Source organism: Grampus griseus (assembly GCF_964374135.1).
Source record: "Grampus griseus genome assembly, chromosome: 10".
Lineage (NCBI taxonomy): Eukaryota > Metazoa > Chordata > Mammalia > Artiodactyla > Delphinidae > Grampus > Grampus griseus.
In genome coordinates, this window is record NC_139004.1 from 67,131,721 (window position 1) to 67,152,710 (window position 20,990).

At 38.0% G+C, this 20,990-nt stretch overlaps 1 protein-coding gene across 1 annotated transcript in view; it reads left to right on the plus strand.

The window, feature by feature from the left end:
- The window catches only part of DOCK3 (dedicator of cytokinesis 3), a gene marked incomplete at both ends in the record, with an annotated part of 411,675 nt that overhangs the window by 267,833 nt on the left and 122,852 nt on the right, over nucleotides 1–20,990 (plus strand). Inside the window, 3 exons of the mRNA XM_082663217.1 lie at nucleotides 9,163–9,244; nucleotides 14,282–14,342; nucleotides 15,572–15,719. Of these exons, the coding sequence (XP_082519343.1) occupies nucleotides 9,163–9,244; nucleotides 14,282–14,342; nucleotides 15,572–15,719 (291 nt within the window). The remainder of the gene's footprint in view (nucleotides 1–9,162; nucleotides 9,245–14,281; nucleotides 14,343–15,571; nucleotides 15,720–20,990) is intronic.

A 20,990-nucleotide genomic window follows, 5' to 3' on the forward strand; every position in this document is an offset into this window, starting at 1 on the left:
ATTTAATTTTCATTAGTTTGATTAATATGTGTCTTGGCGTGTTTCTCCTTGGATTTATCCTATATCGGTCTCTCTGAGCTTCCTGGAGTTGATTGACTATTTCCTTTCCCGTGTTAGGGATGTTTTCAACTATAATCTCTTCAATATTTTCGCAGGCCCTTTCTTTGTCTCTTCTTCTGGGACCCCTATAATTGGAATGTTGGTGCGTTTAATGTTGTCCCAGAGGTCGCTGAGACTGTCCTCAATTCTTTTCATTTTTTTTTCTTTATTCTGCTCTGTGGTAGTTACTTCCACTACTTTAGGTTCCAGGTCACTTATCCATGCCTCTCCCTCAGTTATTCTGCTACTGATTCCTTCTGGAGAATTTTTAATTTCATTTATTGTGTTGTTCATCATTGTTTGTTTGCTCTTTAGTTCTTCTTGGTCCTTGTTAAAAGTTTCTTGTATTTTCTCCATTTTATTTCCAAGATTTTGGATCATTTTTACTATCATTATTCTGAATTCTTTTTCAGGAAGGCTGCCTATTTCCTCTTCGTTTGTTAGTCTGGTGGGTTTTTACCTTGCTCCTTCACGTGCTGCATATTTCTCTGTCTTCTTATTTTGTTTAACTTACTGTGTTCGGGGCCTCCTTTTTGCAGGCTGCAGATTTGTAGTTCCCATTGTTTTTGGTGTCTGCCCCCAGTGGGTGAGGTTGGTACAGTGGCTTGTGTAGGCTTCCTGGTGGAGGGGACTGGTGCCTCTGTTCTGGGGGGTGGGGCTGGATCTTGTCTTTCTATTGGGCAGGGCCACATCCGGTGGTGCGTTTTGTGATGTCTGTGAGCTTAGTATGATTTTAGGCAGCCTCTCTGCTAATTGGTGGGGTTGTGTTCCTGTCTTGCTAGTTGTTTGGCATGGGGCATCCAGCACTGGAGCTTGCTGACCATTGGGTTGAGCTGTGTCTTAGCGTTGAGACAGAGATCTGTGGGAGAGCTCTTGCCAATTGATATTACATGGGGCCAGGAGGTCTCTGGTGGTCCAGTGTCCTGAACTTGTCTCTCCTACCTCAGAGGCTCAGGCCTGACACCAGTCTGGAGCACCAAGACCCTGTCAGCCACATGGCTCAGAAGAAAAGTGAGAAAAAAGAAAGAAAAATAAGTAAATAAATAAATAAAATTATTAAAATTTAAAAAAAAATTTTTTAAAGAGTGCAACCATACCAATAAACACAAATCCACCAGTGATAACAAGTGCTAAAAACTATACTAAGATAAACATAAAAATCAGAAACAAATCAGTCACAGACAGCAAACCCCAAGTCTACAGTTGCTTCCAAAGTCTACTGCCTCAATTTTGGGATGAATCATTTTCTAGTCCGATATTCCACAGATGTAGGGTACATCAAGTTAATTGTGGTAATTTAATCCACTGCTCCTGAGGCTGCACGGAGAAATTTCCGTTTCTCTCCTTTGCACAAAGTAGCTATATTTTTCAGTTTTTCATGTGTTGGTGAATAGTGTAAGGTCTTGTTGTAAAAAAGGGAAAAGTCGATACTAAAAATAAATTTGAAAACCACAGCACTGATTTGCCTTAATGAAACCCCTTTATGCATTTCTACTCTCTGTGATTTAGAATGAAGTGGGAAAACTTGAAGAACTTGAGAAATAAAGCCAAGGATCTAAATTGGAAAATGCATCTGTGAGGAAATTATAATAGAGATTTCCTAACCTGTTGGGTTGTACAGTGTAGTATGGCCTTGGGGCTACTTGCTGTTTTCAAGCACCTGAGGGTGATCATGAGAGAGATGCTAAGTAGTTGGCATGCATCTCCACAGAGGCCCAAATTAGAAACATGAAGATTAAATGGAAAGAGATGGGAGAATCCCTCTGCATTTATTTGAGGCGTGTGCTTATATTTCCAAACCAGAGTCTTCAGGAAATAACCTCCCTAAGGATTAAACACTTTGTCTTTGCCTCAGTGCCTGGCACCTCATTGTTGGTCACCAAACATTTGCTGTAGGCATGCATGAATTACCATCAGTGGAGAAGTGTATGAAATGCAGTACCACCCAGGAATTAGAACTCTCATAAAAGGAAGTGATCTTAAAATTAAGACTCTATTAGACTTGTCACAGATTCAAATTATGGATTTCATTTGTAAGAACTTGCTCAATAATATGAAATTAATGTAACTTCATATACTGTTCATGCATAGCTCATCATAAAGACAAGTAAATGTAGAACAGTTCTCTCATAATGTTGCTTATTGAAGAATAAGAATTTAACCATCTCTTTTTTCTCTTGAAATAATTAGAGTTTTCTTACCCAGAGTATTAGGAGAAAAACTGACCCGTTGCTCTCATATAGAGGTGTGGATGTTTGTAAAATCTCATAAATAAATTTTTTTCTTTGGCCACAGTTCCTTTCACACTTTTGGGATATATGAAAAGGAGTCGTGCCTCTAGTTGGCAAATAGATTCACTCAGCATTTATCAAACTGTATTTGTACAGATTCCATCGCCTTATGCAAAGGCAGGTTGTGGAGTCCAAAGTCACCTGTCCCATTGGTACTTAAACACATAACAACATTTTAAGCCTCTGAGAAGTCCTAGAGGGTAGAAACCTCTCTGTGTTTAATGCAATATTTCCCAACAATATTGACCACTTCTTTTGCAGAACAGCTGTTGCCAAATTAGGAAACATTGGGTAGATGTTTGCCTTCAGATAGTTTGAATGTTAACAGAAAGCAGCATTTATTTCATACCCATTGGTGAAGCCAGCAAAACAGGAAGTAATTCAATTTGTACCTAGAGCCCTTTGAAATGAAACAAACAAACAGACAAAAAAAACCCAGTTATTTTCAGTCTCACAAACTGTGAAGAAAGCCAGGTGATACCGGGAGTGTGATAGGCTCTAGGAAATGTGAAGCTCAGCTGGGCACTGGGAGAGCCACCTTAGGGGCCTCCTTTTACTGCTGAGGAGAAAGAGAAGTTCTTGGGTTCTCATAGGGCCAGCAATACTGTCTACCCTGGAATTTGTTTTATCTACCCTTTTTTCTTTGGACCAGAACTTGGTGTAGCCCCTCCGAATAGCACCCCTTTCTCTAGTTTGGTAACGAGAAGCTCCAAATGGCAGCCTGCTTGGTAGATGTCTGTGCTTGAGAGATTCACTGAGAGAGGTAATGTGAGGGTGAGAGCAGTTGTATGTCTTCCTTCCAAAGAAGAGAACAGAAATAATAATAAATTCTCTTGAAAAGGCATAAACTTCTTAAAATTGTTTTTATTTTCATCTATCAAGTTAACAACTAATTTGAATGGTTATTATATGCATTTATATGTATTAAGATAGATCAACTTCTGTAACAGTTAGACAGAAAAATGCATAACAGCTCAAACACAATAGAAATGTATTTCTTGCTTGAATACTAATACCAGGTGGGTGAATTTGCAGTAACTAGGGTGGGACTCATCCGTACAATCATTCAGGGACTCAGACTAATAAATACGCTGTCAACGCCAGTACATGGCCCCAACGTTGCCTTGGGGGATCATCTCCACTCTAGGCATCTGAAAGGGGAAAGAGCATGAAGACAAACATGTAACCAGTGTTTAGGGCTAAGCCGAGAAGTGGTATACATCACTTCTATCTGCATTCAGTGTCTAGAGCTCATTATATGGCCACATCCAACTATAGGGGAGGCTGAGAAGTATAGTCTATCTGCCTGCCCAAGAAGAAACAGAGAACATGGATTTTAGTGAGTAGCTGGGAGACTCTGACTACCACAACATGCTTGATGTTTCTCAGTGTTTATCCACCAAGTTAGAAGGTTGGTTTGTCCTGACCATCTTGTTTGCTCACTGTTGGCTCATCAATGTTTCTGCATAGTGTGATGGTGATGCTACCCATCCAGTTTATGGTGACCTTTGTCAGCAGGCTTCCACACACCACACAGCAATTCTTCATGGAGCTTCCACCTTCTTTCATTCAACATGTATTGAGCACCTGTTGTAGGTTAGCCTCTTGGAAGTACTAGAGATACAGCAGTAAACAGCTCCCTTATTATTAGGGAGCTTATTCTCTCATGTAAGAGAAGGATAATAAAGAAAGAAAATAATTAGTTTGTGCCAAGTGCTGAAAAGGAGAGAGAGGGTATGGGAGGGGAGGGGTATTGCTCTTGCTAACATCATTGTAGTTGGCTTCCCTGGGAAATTGGCATTTGAATGAGCCACTTGGGCTGAAAGAACAGTATTCCAGGCAGAGGTAACAGCATGTGCAAAGGTCCTAAGGCAAGAAGGAGCTTGGCTTGTTCAAGAAACTTGTATCTAGGAGAACAGTGTATATAGAGAATAGCAAGCAAGAAAGGCTCTTGTGAGATGGGGCTCTAAAGATACACTGAATGTTCCACACAAGGCCTTGGAGACCTTAGAGATCTGATTTTTTTTTAACATCTTTATTGGAGTATAATTGCTTTACAATGGTGTGTTAGTTTCTGCTTTATAACAAAGTGAATCAGCTATACATATACATATATCTCTTCCCTCTTGCGTCTCCCTCCCTCCCACCCTCCCTATCCCACTCCTCTAGGTGGTCACAAAGCACCGAGCTGATCTCCCTGTGCTATGAGGCTGCTTCCCACTAGCTATCGATTTTACATTTAGTAGTGTATATATGTCCATGCCACTCTCTCAATTTGTCCCAGCTTATTACCCTTTCCCCTCCCTGTGTCCTCAAGTCCATTCTGTAGTAGGTCTGCGTCTTTATTCCCGTCTTGCCCCTAGGTTCTTCATAACCATTTTTTTTTTTGTTCTTAGGTTCCATATATATGTGTTAGCATATGGTATTTTTATTTTATCTGAGAGCAAGAGTAAGCCATGAAAAAGTTTGCTGTTGTTTGATTTTGCAACAACTTTATTATATACAATTCACACACTATAGAATTCATCCATTCAAAGGGTACAATTCAGTGGCTTTAAGTAGATTGGAGTTGTGCAAACTTTACCACAGTCAATTTTAAAACATTTTCATCACCCTCAAGAGAAATTCCATACCCTTTACAAGTCACCTCATTTTCTGCCAAATCCCCAGCCTTAGGCAACCACTAATCTATTTTCTGTTCCTATATATTTGCCTATTCTGGACATTTCATAGAAATGGGGTCATACAATATGTGGCCTTTTGTGTCTGACTTCTATCACTCAGCATGATGTTTTTGAAGTTCATCTACATTGTAGTGTATATCAATACATCATTCCTTTTATGGCTAAATAATAATCCATTGTATGGATATACCTACCATATTTTATTTATCCTTTCATTTGTTGTTGGATATTTTGGTGGTTTTCATCTTTTGGCTATTATGAAAAATGCTGCTATGAATGTTCATGTACTTTTTTGGGTGGCCATATATTTTCATTTCTCTGGGATATATACTTAAGGATAGAATTGGTGGGTCATATGTTAAACTATGTTTAACCTTTTGAGGAACCACCAGACTGTTTTCCAAAGTGGCTGCACCATTTTACATTCCCACCAACATTATATGGTGGTTCCAATTTCTCCACCTCCTTGTCTACACTTGTTATTATCTGTCTTTTTGATGAAAGTCATTCTAGTGGAAGTGAAGTAGTGCCCCCATTGTGGTTTTGATTTGCATTTCCCTAATGGCTAATGATGTTGAACACCTTTTCATATCCTTATTGGCCATTTGTTTATCTTCGATGTAGAAACGTCTATTCGTTATTTTATTATTGAGTTGTAAGAGTTCTTTATAATTTTAGCTACAAGTCCCTTATCAGCTATATTATTTGAACATATTTTCTTCCATTCAGTGGATTACCTTCCCCTTTCTTTCTTTCTTTTTTTTTTTTTTTTGCGGTACGCAGGCCTCTCACTGTTGTGGCCTCTCCCGTTGCGGAGCACAGGCTCCGGACGTGCAGGCTCAGCGGCCATGGCTCACGGGCCTAGCCGCTCCGCGGCATGTGGGATCTTCCCGGACCGGGGCACGAACCCGTGTCCCCTGCATCAGCAGGCAGACTCTCAACCACTGCGCCACCAGGGAAGCCCAAAATTCACCCTTTTTAATGCATAGTTTGATGAGTTTTCACAAATTTATAGTTGTGAAACCACTACCATAGTCAAGAAACAGACATTTCATCACCCCAGAAAATTCCCTTATGTACCTTTGCAGTCAAACCCGTGCCCTCCTTCCTCAGTCTTGGCAACTTCTGATGTGATTTCTGTTCCTATAATTTTACGTTTCTAGAATGTACTATAAATGGAGACATATAGTATATTGTCTTTTGTGATTGACTTCTTTCACTTAGCATAATGCCTTTGAGATTCATCCATATTGTTATAAATCTTAGTAGTTTGCTTTTTTTATTGTGAAGTAATATTCCATTGTATGGGTATACCATACAATGGTATATCTGTCTGTTCATCTCCTGATGAACATTTGGGTTCTTTACAGTTTCTAGCAATTATGAATAAAGCTGCAATGAACATTCACAATCAGGTCTTTGTGTGGACATATGTTTTCATTTCTTCTGAGTCAATACCTAGGAGTAAAATTGTTGGGTCATATAGTAAGTGCATGTTTGACTTTAAAAGAAACTGTCAGGCTGTTTTCCAAAGTGGCTGTACCATTTCACATTCTCCTCAACAGATTATTAGAGTTCTAGTTGCTCTACATTCTTGCCAATCCTTGGTATATTCAGTCTTTAATTTTAGCCATTCTAGTACTTGTGTAGTGGTATCTCACTGTGCTTTTAATTTACGTTTCTCTAGTTACTAATAATGTTTTCTTGAGGTTGTTTTCCATCCCTGTATATTCTTTGGTGAAGGGTCTGTTCAGATTTTTTGGTCCATTTTTTGAGTTGTTATTTATTATTACGTCTGAGCTTACTTTATATGTTGTCAATACAGTCCTTTCTTAGGTCAGTGTAAATATTTTCTTCCACTCTATAGCTTGCCTTTTCATTTGCTTATCAGTGTCTTTTGAAGAGAAGATGGTTTTAATTTTATAAAGTCCAATTTATCATTTTGTGTTTCATGTTATATGCTTAATAATCTGAGATCACAAAGATTTTTCTACTGTGTGCTAAATATGGAAAAACAAACGTGAACAAGATACACGAAGGTACTTGTCTCATTTTTCTTGTGTGTATTCTTACAGTTTTATAGTTTTAGCTCTTATATTTAGGTCTATGATAAATTCAAGTTCTTTTTTTTTTTTTTTTTTTTGTTAACGATACGCGGGCCTCTCACTGTTGTGGCCTCTCCCATTGCAGAGCTCAGGCTCAGTGGCCATGGCTCACAGGCCCAGCCGCTCTGCAGCATGTGGGATCTTCCCGGACCGGGGGACGAACCCGTGTACCCTGCATCGGCAGGTGGACTCTCAACCACTGCGCCACCAGGGAAGCCCCAAGTTCATTTCTTATAGGCAAGATCAAGGTTTAATTTTTTATATGGATTGTTCACCATTTGTTGAAACTGCTGTTCTCCCTTACTGAATTTTGATACTTTTATTGAAAATTAATTGAATATATGTGGGTTATCCCATCTTTAAACAAAGACCTCCCTCAACTCAACATGCCCATTTAACTAAAAGTTCATCACTTCCACATCTTCACCTCTTCAAAGAGGGGTCTAGACTCACTGTTTCTGCTTCCTTATTTCTTACTCCTCACACTAGCCTCTTTCACTATCATTCCACAAAAACGGTTCTTGCCAGAATCACCAATGATACCTGTTTTAACATCCGGTGGACACTGTTGTATTGTTGTCTCATGTGATTCTCAGTGCCCTTGGGCCTCCTTGACCCCTCCCTCCTCTTTCAGACACTTTTTTCCCTTAACTAACATAGCATCCCACCATTCTTCTTATTTCTTCTGTTTTTCTATTTGTCCCTACATGTCTACTTGGCTAGTTCTTCTTCTTTTACCTGTTTCTTAATTATCAATGTCTCTCAGGATTCTGACCAAAGCCCCTTTTTCTTCTTGTTCTGTTTATATTCCCTGCTTATTCCCATCTAATCTGATGGCTGAAGCATCTCAAATTTATATTTGCCAGATTTATAAAAGCCAGATCTTTTCTGAGCTTCATTTCTGCACATTTAACTGCCTAGGAAGTTAAGCTCTAGGAAGGACCATGAGCTCTAGGAAGAAAAGTGCCCTATATATATTGTGTTCACATTTTTGTTCCTATGTTTAGCACAGACAACTTAGTAACTATCTGTTGACTAAATGAACAAATGAATATGTGAACAAACTAAGCAACCTGTGCAGCTGATATTATAACATATCTTATAATTCTAGTACAATATTTTAGTATTGGCCTTTTTACTGATACCTAATATGTGTAATGAGTACATGACTCTGGGCACAGGAGAAGCAAATTACTTTTAGAATCACATACTTTGTCTTTGCCATGGCTCAGTTTTCCTGTTACAATTGGTAGAGAACCTTGGGATGAGGAGATGGGAATGAGATCCTAGGCAGGGGCAGGAAGGAGATAAGAGAGAAAGGAGACATTTCTCCAGAATGTTGCAAACACTGTTTCTAAAGTTTTTCAGTCCAATAATTTCCTTCAAGAATTAAACTATATTGTTTGAGGAATAAAATATCTTAATGGCCCTATTAAATTCTGATTACAGCTTTAATTACAGTACATTATTTCTTTTTTACTTTTCACCCAAACTTTTGTAAGTCCCTGTAACATTTTTTCTTGGCTCTAAAATGATTCTCAAATATTGTATAGGAAGATGTAAACTGGGTAATGTAGACTCTTTCGGACCTAGTGTGATGAATATTTTTATGATGATCTGAGTGTTCACATCAAAGAATGTATATGCTGCTTATGGGCTTACTGTTATGCCCAGAGCTTTGAGGGTATTTGGGAAAAATACAAGACATAATCCTCATTGCTGCCCTCAGGGAGCACACAGCTTTAGGGAGGTAAGAGCCACAACTGGCAAGTAAACAGCAACACCTGTGAAGCAGTTTGTAGTCTCTATTGCATGTTGCTTGGCAAGAAAGATAGTCTCCTGCTACTAGACATGTACTTTTGGCCTTGCCTGTCACTATGGGCTGTCCTGAAAGTGTTTAGGGTTTCTCTATAAATGCCCTTTTTATTTGTTCTCGAGCATGCAGTCCCTTACATTTCTCTGTCTCTCTCTCCTACATTTCAGTGAGCGGTTTCTGGTGAGACTGAACAAGAATGGTGGGCCAAGGAACCCAGAGAAGATAGAACGAATGTGTGCCCTTTTTACAGTATGTGCAAATTCTATTTCCCTTCTCTGCTGTTGACTCTAACTAGGGCCCTGCTATGTGGATATTGTTGCCCTGGAAACAAGCATTTATTCTTATTTCCCCACACACTGGTGAGAATAGAACTTGATTTATGTGTCTATCAGGTTTTAATGAAATATTTAAGAAAACTGAAATTAGCTTCAGTTTTTAATTTAATTTATTAAAGAAATATAATCAAGTACCTTTTACTGATGTACATTTTAGAAGCTATTAGATATAATAGACACATAAAATTTGAGGAAAGTCTTTCTTACAATTCTTCTTCAAGGCCACTGGGAATTTCTCTGATGTGTAAGTATGGTTTCTCTAAAGGCACCCACCAAATTTACAGCTTTGCAGTTTTTTAATGAGTTTATATAAAGAGAGACAAACTAAATAGTCCTCCTCTTTCAAATACCGAACAGAGTCTTTTTGTGCCATGATTCATACTTAAGTTTTTTCTGAATAACCATGCTGTTATTCGTGGTCTCTGAGCTCATGGACTCATCAGCTCAGAGAAGACTAGGTAACCTGCTTATTGAAAAGTGCTAAGCCTCACAATACCACATTGCCTTGTGTATTCTTCAAGCTGATTCTGATTTACTAAATTTTTTTTTTACCCAGTTATAAAACTTAACTGCCCAGCTTTATTTATTTCATTTAATTTATTTGCTGAAGAAGAAAATAAGACCGTGTCACAATTTTAAACCACTTTTGACTATCATGGATTCTTTGATGTGCTTCAGTGATACTGAGATACATCAAAACCTGTTGAGTGCAGGGAGGTATGATGGTGTCACAGTGCCACTGCCCTCGTTTGTGGTGCATGATTGATAGGTGACAGGTGTCTCAAACCTTATGGTGTGCCTCTTAAACACAAATGGGATTTATCTAGGGCTCTGATATGTGACTTTCTCTGAAAGATAAAATTGGATTTGTTTACCTGACCTTTTTTGTTCATTTACTACAACTTTATCGAAATCTCAAATGATGTTACTGCAGAATCAGAAGCCACTTTTACAGGAATAACTTTTATTGAAATTGCTTCAGGTATGAAGGATTTACAAATCTAGCTAAGCTAACATGAAGTTTCGTACATCTTTGAGCTCAGCATTCAAAGCTTAGGAGATAATACAGGAAGAAAAAGCAGGAAAAGCAGATCCAGGAAGACGGCTAAGGGAATTGAGATGGTTTAGTCTGGAAAGATCAATGCTCTCTCTTCAACAGGAGAACAAGGGAAAGAGTCCAAATTGCAGGTAATGGGATGTAGGTTAGAATATTGGGGGAGAGCATCTGAAGTGAGACTACCTGAACACTGAGCTGGTTCTCTGGGACCACCTTCCTGAAACAGGATTAGAATGAGATGAGACACCCATCTGTCTAGAATGTCTCAGTGACCTTAGGAGTCTTTTATAGGTCCTCGTGCTCTGATATTGTTTGGTTAAAGCAGCAAAAGAAATTGTCGATTCCTTGTTCTTTGGCACTGTGGGAACAGAGCTGTGTGTGTGTGTGTGCGCGCGCACGTGTGCGTGCATGTGTGCTGTCCTTGAATGTGATGAGTGTAGTCCTTGTCTCTTGAAAAATGAACTTAATTATGATATTTGAATGTAATTATACAGTAAATCAAAATTTCATTTAACAGCATTTTAATTATCTATAGGGGCCCAGAGGCCTAGGCTGTAGCCCCAGCTTTATAAATCAGAGATGCACGTAACACTTATGACGTGCTCTTGTTCTGCCACAATGAGAAGGCACAAGGCTGCTAAAAATACCCACTTTTGTAGTTCCCTTTGCAGTACAGCCCTGGATCTTTTTTTAAAGATCCCCCAAAAAAATGATTTGAGGAATTTTTTTCAAAGCCTAGAAGATTTTTGAACAAGATTGTTCTAGCCAGGATTTTCATGTTTTACTTTAAGTTTATACGAAATGATAATTTTGGTGGAAACTATTTTCTGGCTATCTAAGACTTGAGTTCCTCCTGTGGGCCAAAGGAGTTTTCCAGATTGGCATATGTGTTACAGAGTTTTCGAGTAAATGCAAGAAAATGCAGGTACAGCTGTGGTCAGTGCCAGCATGTTAGCTTACCTTAGCATCAAGAAAAGGGAACCATACAAATGGAGCAGTTTTGCAGGGTTACTCAAGCTGACTTCAGAGCCACATTACAGACAGTCACATTATCCATGCACAATCTTGCTCTTGGTAAATCCTGTTTTTTTCTGACTATGTTAGATTTCAGAGCTTCCTGTACAAGAAGAATTTTATCCAAGAAGGAGGTGTTTCATATTTATGTAAATGTCTAATACAGTGAGGATTTTGATGACTTTCATGATTAACAATGGCTGTGTGGTATGAGCATGAGAGAGCATGTCTGTGTATTTGCTCCTTACTAGATATCCAGTGCCTCACACACAGTGCCTGGCAAATACTAATGATTTGTTACATAAGTAAATGAATACATGTTTATTTTCTATTATAGTTGAGTGATCAGCTCAGAGAATGAACTTGTGTTGTTTTCCCTGCATTAATTGGCATCATATTTTTTACATTTACTTTTTCACATTTCAAAATAGAATTTTAGGTAGTGCTTTCTTGGAATTAAGAATGAATTTAATTATTAGTGCAATAACATCATTTATTAAAATACTGCCTCCTTTTCTACAGCATAAGAATGAATAAATTGGCTGTGTTTTATATTTGTAAATCCTATTATCTCTACAGAAAAAGCGTAGTCCAGGCACAGGAAAGTGAATTGACTTTTCCATGTTTCAGATGAAATATTAGTAACTGAGTCAAGATGCTGATCCCTGAGTCACTGTCTTTTCTACCCACCAGGTAGTTGGGAACCAGCTTCCTAGTTATGTAGGATTGGAGGGTAAGGTCCAGTGAATAAATCTAAATTCAAACCCTGCTCACCAGATGAATGGTGGGTGAGTCACCTCTCTCCCCACCTTGGTTTTACAGGTCTTGTGACATAACTCTATGGTAACTGTGTTTAACCATGCTCATATCTAATAAGATAGCCTTTACACTGAATTTTGACACTGAAATTATGTGGAACTCACAAATAATAATTTTACTTAAAATATTTTCTGGTACTGATTATTGTCATCTTATTTTTACTGATCTCAAATAAATGCCACAGAATGTTCTGGGTACCATGTATAACATGGTAAGAAAGAGCCCCTATCCAGCCATTTAGAAAATACTATAAATTACATTTTAGGCTTCTTCCTTTCATTCACCTGAACAGAACCAAAGGAGAGATCCCATGCTCTTGTGTACAGCCCATCTGGTTAGTGTTTGATCATCTTTGGTAACTGGCTTGAATTCTCTACGTATATTGGGATTTATAATTATACTGGTTATTTGATAGTTTGGATTAACACAATCTAAGCTATGTAGAAGACCATTTCACTTTGAAATGTGTCAAACATTTACATATCTTTTAGTAATAGACATGTTTCTATCCCAAAAATTATATAAAAATGGTAATCTGTTTTTTAATTTCTATTTTTTAGTAGTCATCTTAATATTTAGCAAAATGTAGTACTGTTTGGAGGATATCATTTTAAATTAAAGGAATTATTGAAATGGAGTCTAAAATATCATTTTTCAAGATCAAAAGACAACTTTCATGCAAAAATATATCTTTGTGATTCCAGAGATAACAATTTATGTTAAATTATTTTGTAACCCATTTCATTGTAAGTATATTTCATTATTCCATCAAGAATTTGGCAAAATATTATAACCATCTAGAATCTAAAAGCTTCAATTTCACCATTACAAATTACTTTTTAATGTCTCCTTTTCTTTCATATGTTCAGGACCACTCTACAGGGCAGAGCTGGGATTATGGTGAGGCAAGCAAAGCGCAGGATCCTGAGAATGAGACCTTAAATTTTATATCTTAGATGGCTTGCTTGCCTCACCCTAGACCTAACCCTGCTACAGGGTAAACATAAACATAAAGCAAACATGGGGATTCTGGATCCAAATCTCATTCAAAATCATGACTGCTGCTTGACTGTCCCTTTTCCTGCTTTATTGAAAAGAGATAAGTATCTGGGACAAATCAAAAGATGAAAGATGGGAAGGAAATGGAACTAAGGGACCGTTTCCTAGGAGCAAAAGGGAAATCACAGGAACCTGTCCCATGAAAGATAGAGGTTACTCCTTCAATCATCATTAATTCATAACAGTGGCTGGGAGTGAGCAGCAGTTGATGACCTGGTGAAAGTCTGAAACAATACATATTAAAGGAAGTTTTATTACTTCGAGTATAATGTGTTAAATAAAGTATAAATATATACTCAAACATTTTTTTTCAAAATGTGTTCTACACATAAATAATGTATAAAAGTATTTTTATAACTCTAGTTTTAAAAGTGATTCTGGATGAGATTTGTTTACTTAAAGGAAGCCCTTAAAATTTTCCAGATAAAATTATTTTCAGCTTTATACTTCAGCATAAATGATACATATCTAAATTTAGAAATGGGAGATCTAATTATTGAGGTGTCACTAAAACCAAAGTAATTGCTTTTCAAGGGAACATATCTAGTGTATAATAATCATTTGTGGACAGCAGAATAAATGTAAAATTAGTAGAGAGTAAACTTTCAGAATTTCAGTCATTAATGAGCCTTTTGGTGTTTTCCCTTTTTTTTTCTGCATTGGAAATTTCTTTTGTTACAGAATGTTTTTATATGATTTTGGAATAAACATGGATAAGTCAATGTCATGGAGATTTCTAATGTGAGAACTTTCGGAGATAGGTGGTCTAAATAAGAGCTGGAAAAATATTGTCAACAAAATAATCTTCCAAGGGCACATAAGATGTCCAGGCTTTCACTGCAGGAATCTTATAAACACTAAAGTGCTATGTGCTTTAATCCCCTTCCCCCACCTATAGCATATGCTAAAAGCAGCAAAAGCAAACCATTATGAGGTTCAAAATGAAATTTTAATTATTTTCTATGTATTCATTGCCTTAATTTATTTTTTCTCTTTTCTTAGGATCTGAGCAGCAAAGATATGAAGAGAGATTTATATATAGTTGCCCATGTGATACGAATAGGTACGGTTCACTTTATCAATTCACATGACTAAGACCACCCCAACTTGGGATATCTACTGTGTATGACCTTTGTCTTCTGCCTAGCTCTTCAGGTTTTAGGATTACTTCAGGTACTTCAGGTTTTAGGATTAGAGTCCAGCTTGTACTGGAGCTGTACCTTAAGCTCAGCTGCTGCAATAGCTGAATTTGATAGAAATGAAAGCATTTTCTGCTTCCTATTTGTTTTTGGACCCATACTTTTTATTTCAAGTGGCCTGCTTTTTTACATTCTCTCCATCTAATGTTCTGCCTCTGTACCAGCCCTCTGCCTCAGAGATCTTATAACGGATTGCCAGGGTTGCCAGCTTAACAGGTAGTGAATGGCCTTTGCTGTGTTTTGTATCAAAAAGTATGTATCTATGCTATTTTACACAAAATTAGAGTTACTGTCATTACTGCACTAGATGGATGGTATCTCACTTCTACCCCACCCAAGATTTTTGCTACCTGTGGTTCGTTTGTCCAGTCTTATTTTAAGTTTATGACATAATTTGCGGGCCCATGACTAACCAAGTCGTCTTTCATAGTGGGTTCTGGCATATCCTGTACAGCAAAAGAGTTGTTTTGCCAACAACAAAACAACTCTTTTGCTGTACTTTTGGGTTTTTGTTTTGCTGTACTTGATAAAGCATTTGTTGAGGTTCCAGTTCTGCATTTGCAAGTCCTCTTGCCACTATAAGCACAGCCTTGGTAAGCAGGAAAATCAAGCTCCTATCTACTTTCTGAGACTCTTCTTGCTCCTACAGTGGTTCAGGAGCAGCTTTGGCTGGAAGAATTTGGTTGGAAGAATAGTACATTGTCCTCGTTATCTCTGTATACATAACTTTTACCTGTCAGCTAAAATACTCAACTAAGAAGTTAAAATATATTAGCACATTGGTTTTTCTAAGAAATTCATGAAACCACTGTTTCATTCACATATGATTAATAAATGGACTGTTGGTGTTGAGGTGGGTAGTAAGGATGATTAATTGAACGTGGTGCAGGGGAAGAGCCCTGGCCGAAGGCCTGTTTGGCATTCCTCTACATAAATAACCTTGCGTCCTTGGATGGCTCCCTTCATCTTCAGTCTTCCAGTTTAGAAAATCTCTTAAGATACCTATAGCTCTGGCATCCTTGGATGACAATTCGGTGGTGCTATAGAGGAGCATGGAGTTCTCAGTCTGACTGGTGTTTCTGCTGTGCCCCAGGCCGGATGCTCCTGAATGACTCAAAGAAGGGCCCTGCTCATCTGCATTATCGGCGGCCGTATGGCTGTGCAGTCCTAAGCATCCTGGATGTCCTGCAGTCGCTCACAGAATTAAAGGAAGAGAAGGATTTCGTTCTTAAGGTTTACACGTGAGTAATGGACCTCAGAAATATTAATGATTTGCAACATAAGACATCCCAGCACTGCCCTTGAGAGCAGAAGTTATCAAGCTTTGCAGGACACAGACTCATCAGGTTATGTAGGATAGGGAATTTTTTGAAAATGCAAAGATTTCCTTCTAAAGGTTTGGGATGGGCCCAGGCAACTGTATTTTTAATAAGCTTCCCAGGTGATTCTGAAGCAGCTGAACTTGGAATGTTCTATTCTAAAGTAAAAGTCTGGTGATACACAATTCCTCTTCTCTCCAGGACTAGCCAACCTTATTACGTATTTACAGGAAAGCTAATAATCTAATTTCTCCTGTATTTTGGCTGTAAAAGAGTCATCTGTGTCTAATACTTGCCCACCAGCTGTTGTAACTGAGCTGGCTACTGATGTAAATTGCTTCAAAGAATGATCACAAGTCAGGTTGCCCTGTCTTTGAAGAAAAGCCAGTTTTTCTGAGGAGCTAAGGTTTTACTCTTCATTTCTGCCACCACTGATCTATGTCACCAGCCAAGTATGGCATTATTTTTAGTGTTCATCATCCAAGGACTCTGCCTTACAGAAGCAGTGCATCTCCTCCTGACTCTTGTTAAACAACAGAAAAAGAAAAGTAACACAGAATCCAGGTATATCGTCTGTCTTTGCTTGTAGAGACTTAGGCATGAATCATAATGCTGAAAATATGATCAGTTGTGAGTTTAGTGAGTTTTTAAAGCAAGTGTATTTCTAACTGTGAGAATTAAAAAAAGAAATCTCTCCCCTTTTGGTTTTAACCCAATATTGTTTTTTCAAATTAAATCTAATGCTGTCAATCACCAGGTTAATATATCTTTACCATAATATTTGTGTGTATTTTTCTAAATTATCTGTTCTATCTGATTCAGGCATGAAGTAAACGTAATTCACAATTATGCTTAATTTGGACCTTTGTATAATCAACCACATTTTATTAATTTCAAAATAAAAGCCCAGGTATCCTTATTACCTATTTTGCCTTAAGCTCTGTTTTGTTCAGAGTTGTGTACTTGATGTGATGAGGATCTTCCTTTGAAATAATAACTTACAAAGGAAATTTTAGCAGGTTTCCTCTTCCTTTCATGCATCAGTCACAGCCTTTCTCCATTTATGAAATCTCTTCAATGGTGGGTGGTGGTACCTGCTTCTTTTTTTTTCCTTAATAAATTTACTTATTTATTTATTTTTATCTTTTTGGCTGCGTTGGGTCTTCGTTGCGGTGTGCGGGCTTCTCATTGTGGTGGCTTCTCTTGTTGCGGAGCACGGGCTCTAGGTTCACGGGCTTCAGTAGTTGTGGCTCGCGGGCTCTAGAGCACAGGCTCAGTAGTTGTGGTGCACGGGCTTAGTTGCTCCGCGGCATGTGGGATCTTCCCGGACCAGGGCTCGAACCCATGTCCCCTGCATTGGCAGGTGGATTCTTAACCACTGCACCACCAGGGAAGTCGCGGGACCTGCTTCTTGATACAAGGTCCTTTCCTCCCTTTGAAAAGGACTAAATGTTAATCCAAAATCATCATCATTATCATCTTACTCCACTCTATCCTTTCTAAGGGCATGGAGTTTATAGATAGCACTCCAGAGTTGCATCTCTGCACATATCAGCTGTTCCTTGCTTCAGTGCAAATTCTCATTGTGGATAGGGGCTTGCACAGCATCTCTCTTGAAATCATGCTATCAAGCTTAATTAGCCTAATTGCTTCTAAAACAACAGTTTTCAGTACTAACATGTCACTTTTCAAGAAGTGGGATTCATGTGTAGCTTTTTCTTAGCTCCTTTCTCTGAGCTGTGCCTAATATATCAGTTCTAAAAAGCCAAAGAAAGATATTGTTTTCAACAGAGAAGATAGGTTTTTTTTTAAGTTTTTTGAAGGACTAATAGAGTTAAAATGTAGGATAATTTTTCCACTTGATAGTATTAACAGACTTTCAAAGACACTTCCATGTTTGTGAAATTGATTTTGTGCACAGTACGGAATTCCTCTAGGGTTAGTGTTTTAAATCCACATCAGCACAGTAAATTCAGCCCTACGGAGAAGTAATACTTTCCAATAAATTTTAGGGGACATGTTTGTTAGGTTTAATTGGAAGCTTAAAGGTTTTACTAATAGCTACTGATAGTGTTTTAGCCTTTGCTAGGACAGAATTTTGCAAGGATAAAAAAATCTCTTGTATAGTTTTAATCAGTGAATTAGCAAAATATCTCATTAGTTGTTGATCTTCTCATTGTTTCTTCTGTTATTCAGAGTCAGCCTCAGGCCTCAAGCCCCTGTATGTCTCTTGTCATGACCACTGCTCTGGCTTTATAGATATTTAATATCATGTGTGTTGGGAAGGCACCACATCCTTTTTAAAAAAAATCACAACAAGAAGCTGAGGTGTAAAAACTAGGTCGCTTTTTAGTGAGCCAGAAACCTTAAAAATCACAAACGAATAACCACTATGTGAAGTTCATTCTGATATAGATATCATGTTTGTTCTTGGCCAGAGGGACTGGACTCTCAGGCAGGCACAAGGCTTGCTGAATCTGGAGCCTAGGATGTGAAAGGAGAGGAATGCCAAGGAGCTAAAGCCAGCATTGGGATGGGTGGAGTGTGACCATAAATAGTACATATGACCAAATACAAGATGCCTCTGAATATGTGATGACCACTCTCCAACTTCACATTGAAAAAAGTCCAAACACTTTTAGGCCAACTTTAATGAAATAAATAACTACTTAGAATATTAAATTTATCATTTTAGTTATATTTTAAATCATATTATATAAAATGTGTATTACACACTATGTACTCAATCACATATTATGTAAAATTGAGAAGTATTGCTTTTTCCCCACTTCCACATTTTATGAGAAGATTTTATTTGAATTCTTTATGTGCAACCATGCCATTAGGTCTTTGTCATCACTATAGCCATATTCTGAGTCATCTGACAGTTTTCCAAGGCACATTATCAGGTTTGGTTTTGATACATCACTCTTTGAATCCTTAATGATGCTTTCACTGGAGATTTATCTTGAGGCCCAATAACATATTTGCTGAATAGTTGGACGCTTGATGTTTTTATGTTTTCATTTGTCATGTAGGCCTATGTGTATGACCTTAATGATACAGCCACTTACTATGCTGCTTTTAAGGTGAGTTTTACAGTAGCATCCAATACTTCAATTTGGAGGTCATATCCAAGGATGATTACTAAATCTGTGTAGTTTTGCTCTTAAAATTTTTTTTAACCAAGATAAAATTTATAAGCATATAAAACTTGCATTGGTAATAATGTATCTTATCCAAAGGATAATGTAACGTATCCAAACAGTGCTGTGATGTTAAAAATAAAGGGGTTCAGAGAATGCCCTATAACATGAAAGGCTTTGTGAGGGTGGAAATACAAGGTGGCAGCCTCTTCTGTGAGTGATGCCTGGAAGGGAACCTCTCCTTGTATTTGGAATAGACACAGGCATTTCCTCAGAACACCACCTTTGGGTTCTTTGTTTCATCACTACCTTATCTATGAAACTGCCTTAAGTTGAGGGGACTTGTTTAGGAGCCATTCTTAAATGGAAGCTCATTCTTAAATGGGTAAAGGGCCATTGGGTCACTCTCATTTTGGTACAGATTAAAGGAGTCTGATGTCTTTATATGTAATAACTCTAAATGAAAAATTCTGCTTCTCACTTGCAAGTCAGGTAAAGAAATAGCTCATATTTCTCTTTCTCCTAGCCTAGGCCTTCTCAATTTTCAGTGGATCATCATCCACCCAGGACCATTATATGCTGGGTCCATTATCAGTGTTCAGACATGCGTTGTTTGAGCATCTGCACCAAATGTCTTTTCAGGCCATACAAGGAAGACTCAAATCCAGTAGGTCTCTGTCCATGGAACTGCTCTATTTTGACTTCTAGTGCCCACTGTCTCTAGCCTCAGTGTCTAACTGGGTTTTTGTGTGTGTTAGTGCTGCTGCAAAACAGAACACGTTAAATAATGAACCAAAATAAAGAAAGTTAGCTCAGGATGACTCCCTGCTCATGCAGAGGTGAGAGGTTCACAACAGGAGTCTCTAACATGGATTTAGTGTTGGCACATGAGGTCCCAAGTATTCTCTGCCACAGGATTGAAAAAACAAATGTGCTTTCTCTTCCCTTCCTTTTCTGTTCTGCTGCTACTCTAGAAAGAGTGATATGAAAGAACAGTGGCTCTACAAGTATACAAACATAGAGCTAGCTTTGTATAACAACTTTAACTGACTTAAAAGTATGTCAGTAGTATGTATGATCCCAGATTGGTTTTTAAAAACATAGATATAATACTTTCATCTGTTAGATAGATTAGGTAGATGAGATGATAGATAGGAGCTGTGAGATTTGGAAAAGTCATCCTAATTCCCAGAACTTTAGTTTCCTCCTCTAAAAAATTGGGGGTGGGAGGATGGAATAAGGTAATATAAGAGAGACAGAAGAAAAAAGAACCCATTTGAACTAGTGAATCAAACAGGAAAGAGGTGGAAAAATAAATGAGAGGATTGGTGGTTCAGGAAATGAGATATACCCAAATGATAGGTGTATTACATGCCATCTAAAAGGAGTTTCCTGTCTTTTTTTTTTGCTAGTGACTCTTGTTTATTGGCAAGTTCCACTTTCACATCTAAACTACAAATCCTACATAATTCCATCCATAGTATCTTAATTACTTCATGGTGGCCACATAAAGTGTCACCTGTTTTCAATGGTAATATCAGTGTACATTTGTTTAGCGCTCTGTACTCTCTCAGAGCCCTTCTGGCTATATAATCACATTGAAACTTCATAACAAGCCTGTGCACTGAGTGGAGCTTCACCATCTTACAGAGGTAGAGGTGGTCAACACCAGTTAAGTAAGTGACTAAGCAAATTAATGACATTTCTTGGAAGAACAAAAGAATGGTAGTAATCATACTTTGATTTTAAATTAATTTTTCATTTAACCTATAATGATTCAAAAACAGCACCAATAACAAAAAATGCTAGGCATAGAATCATATCATGGGCTTTATAGAACGTGTTATTTTCTTTTTAAATTTTTAAAAATATTTTTATTTATTTTATTTTATTTTATTTTTGGCTGCGTTGGGTCTTTTGTTGCTGCACGCGGGCTTTTCTCTAGTTGCGGCAAGCGGGGGCCACTCCTTGTTGCAGTGTGCAGGCTTCTCACTGTGGTGGCTTCTCTTGTTGCGGAGCATGGGCTCTAGGTGCGTGGGCCTCAGTA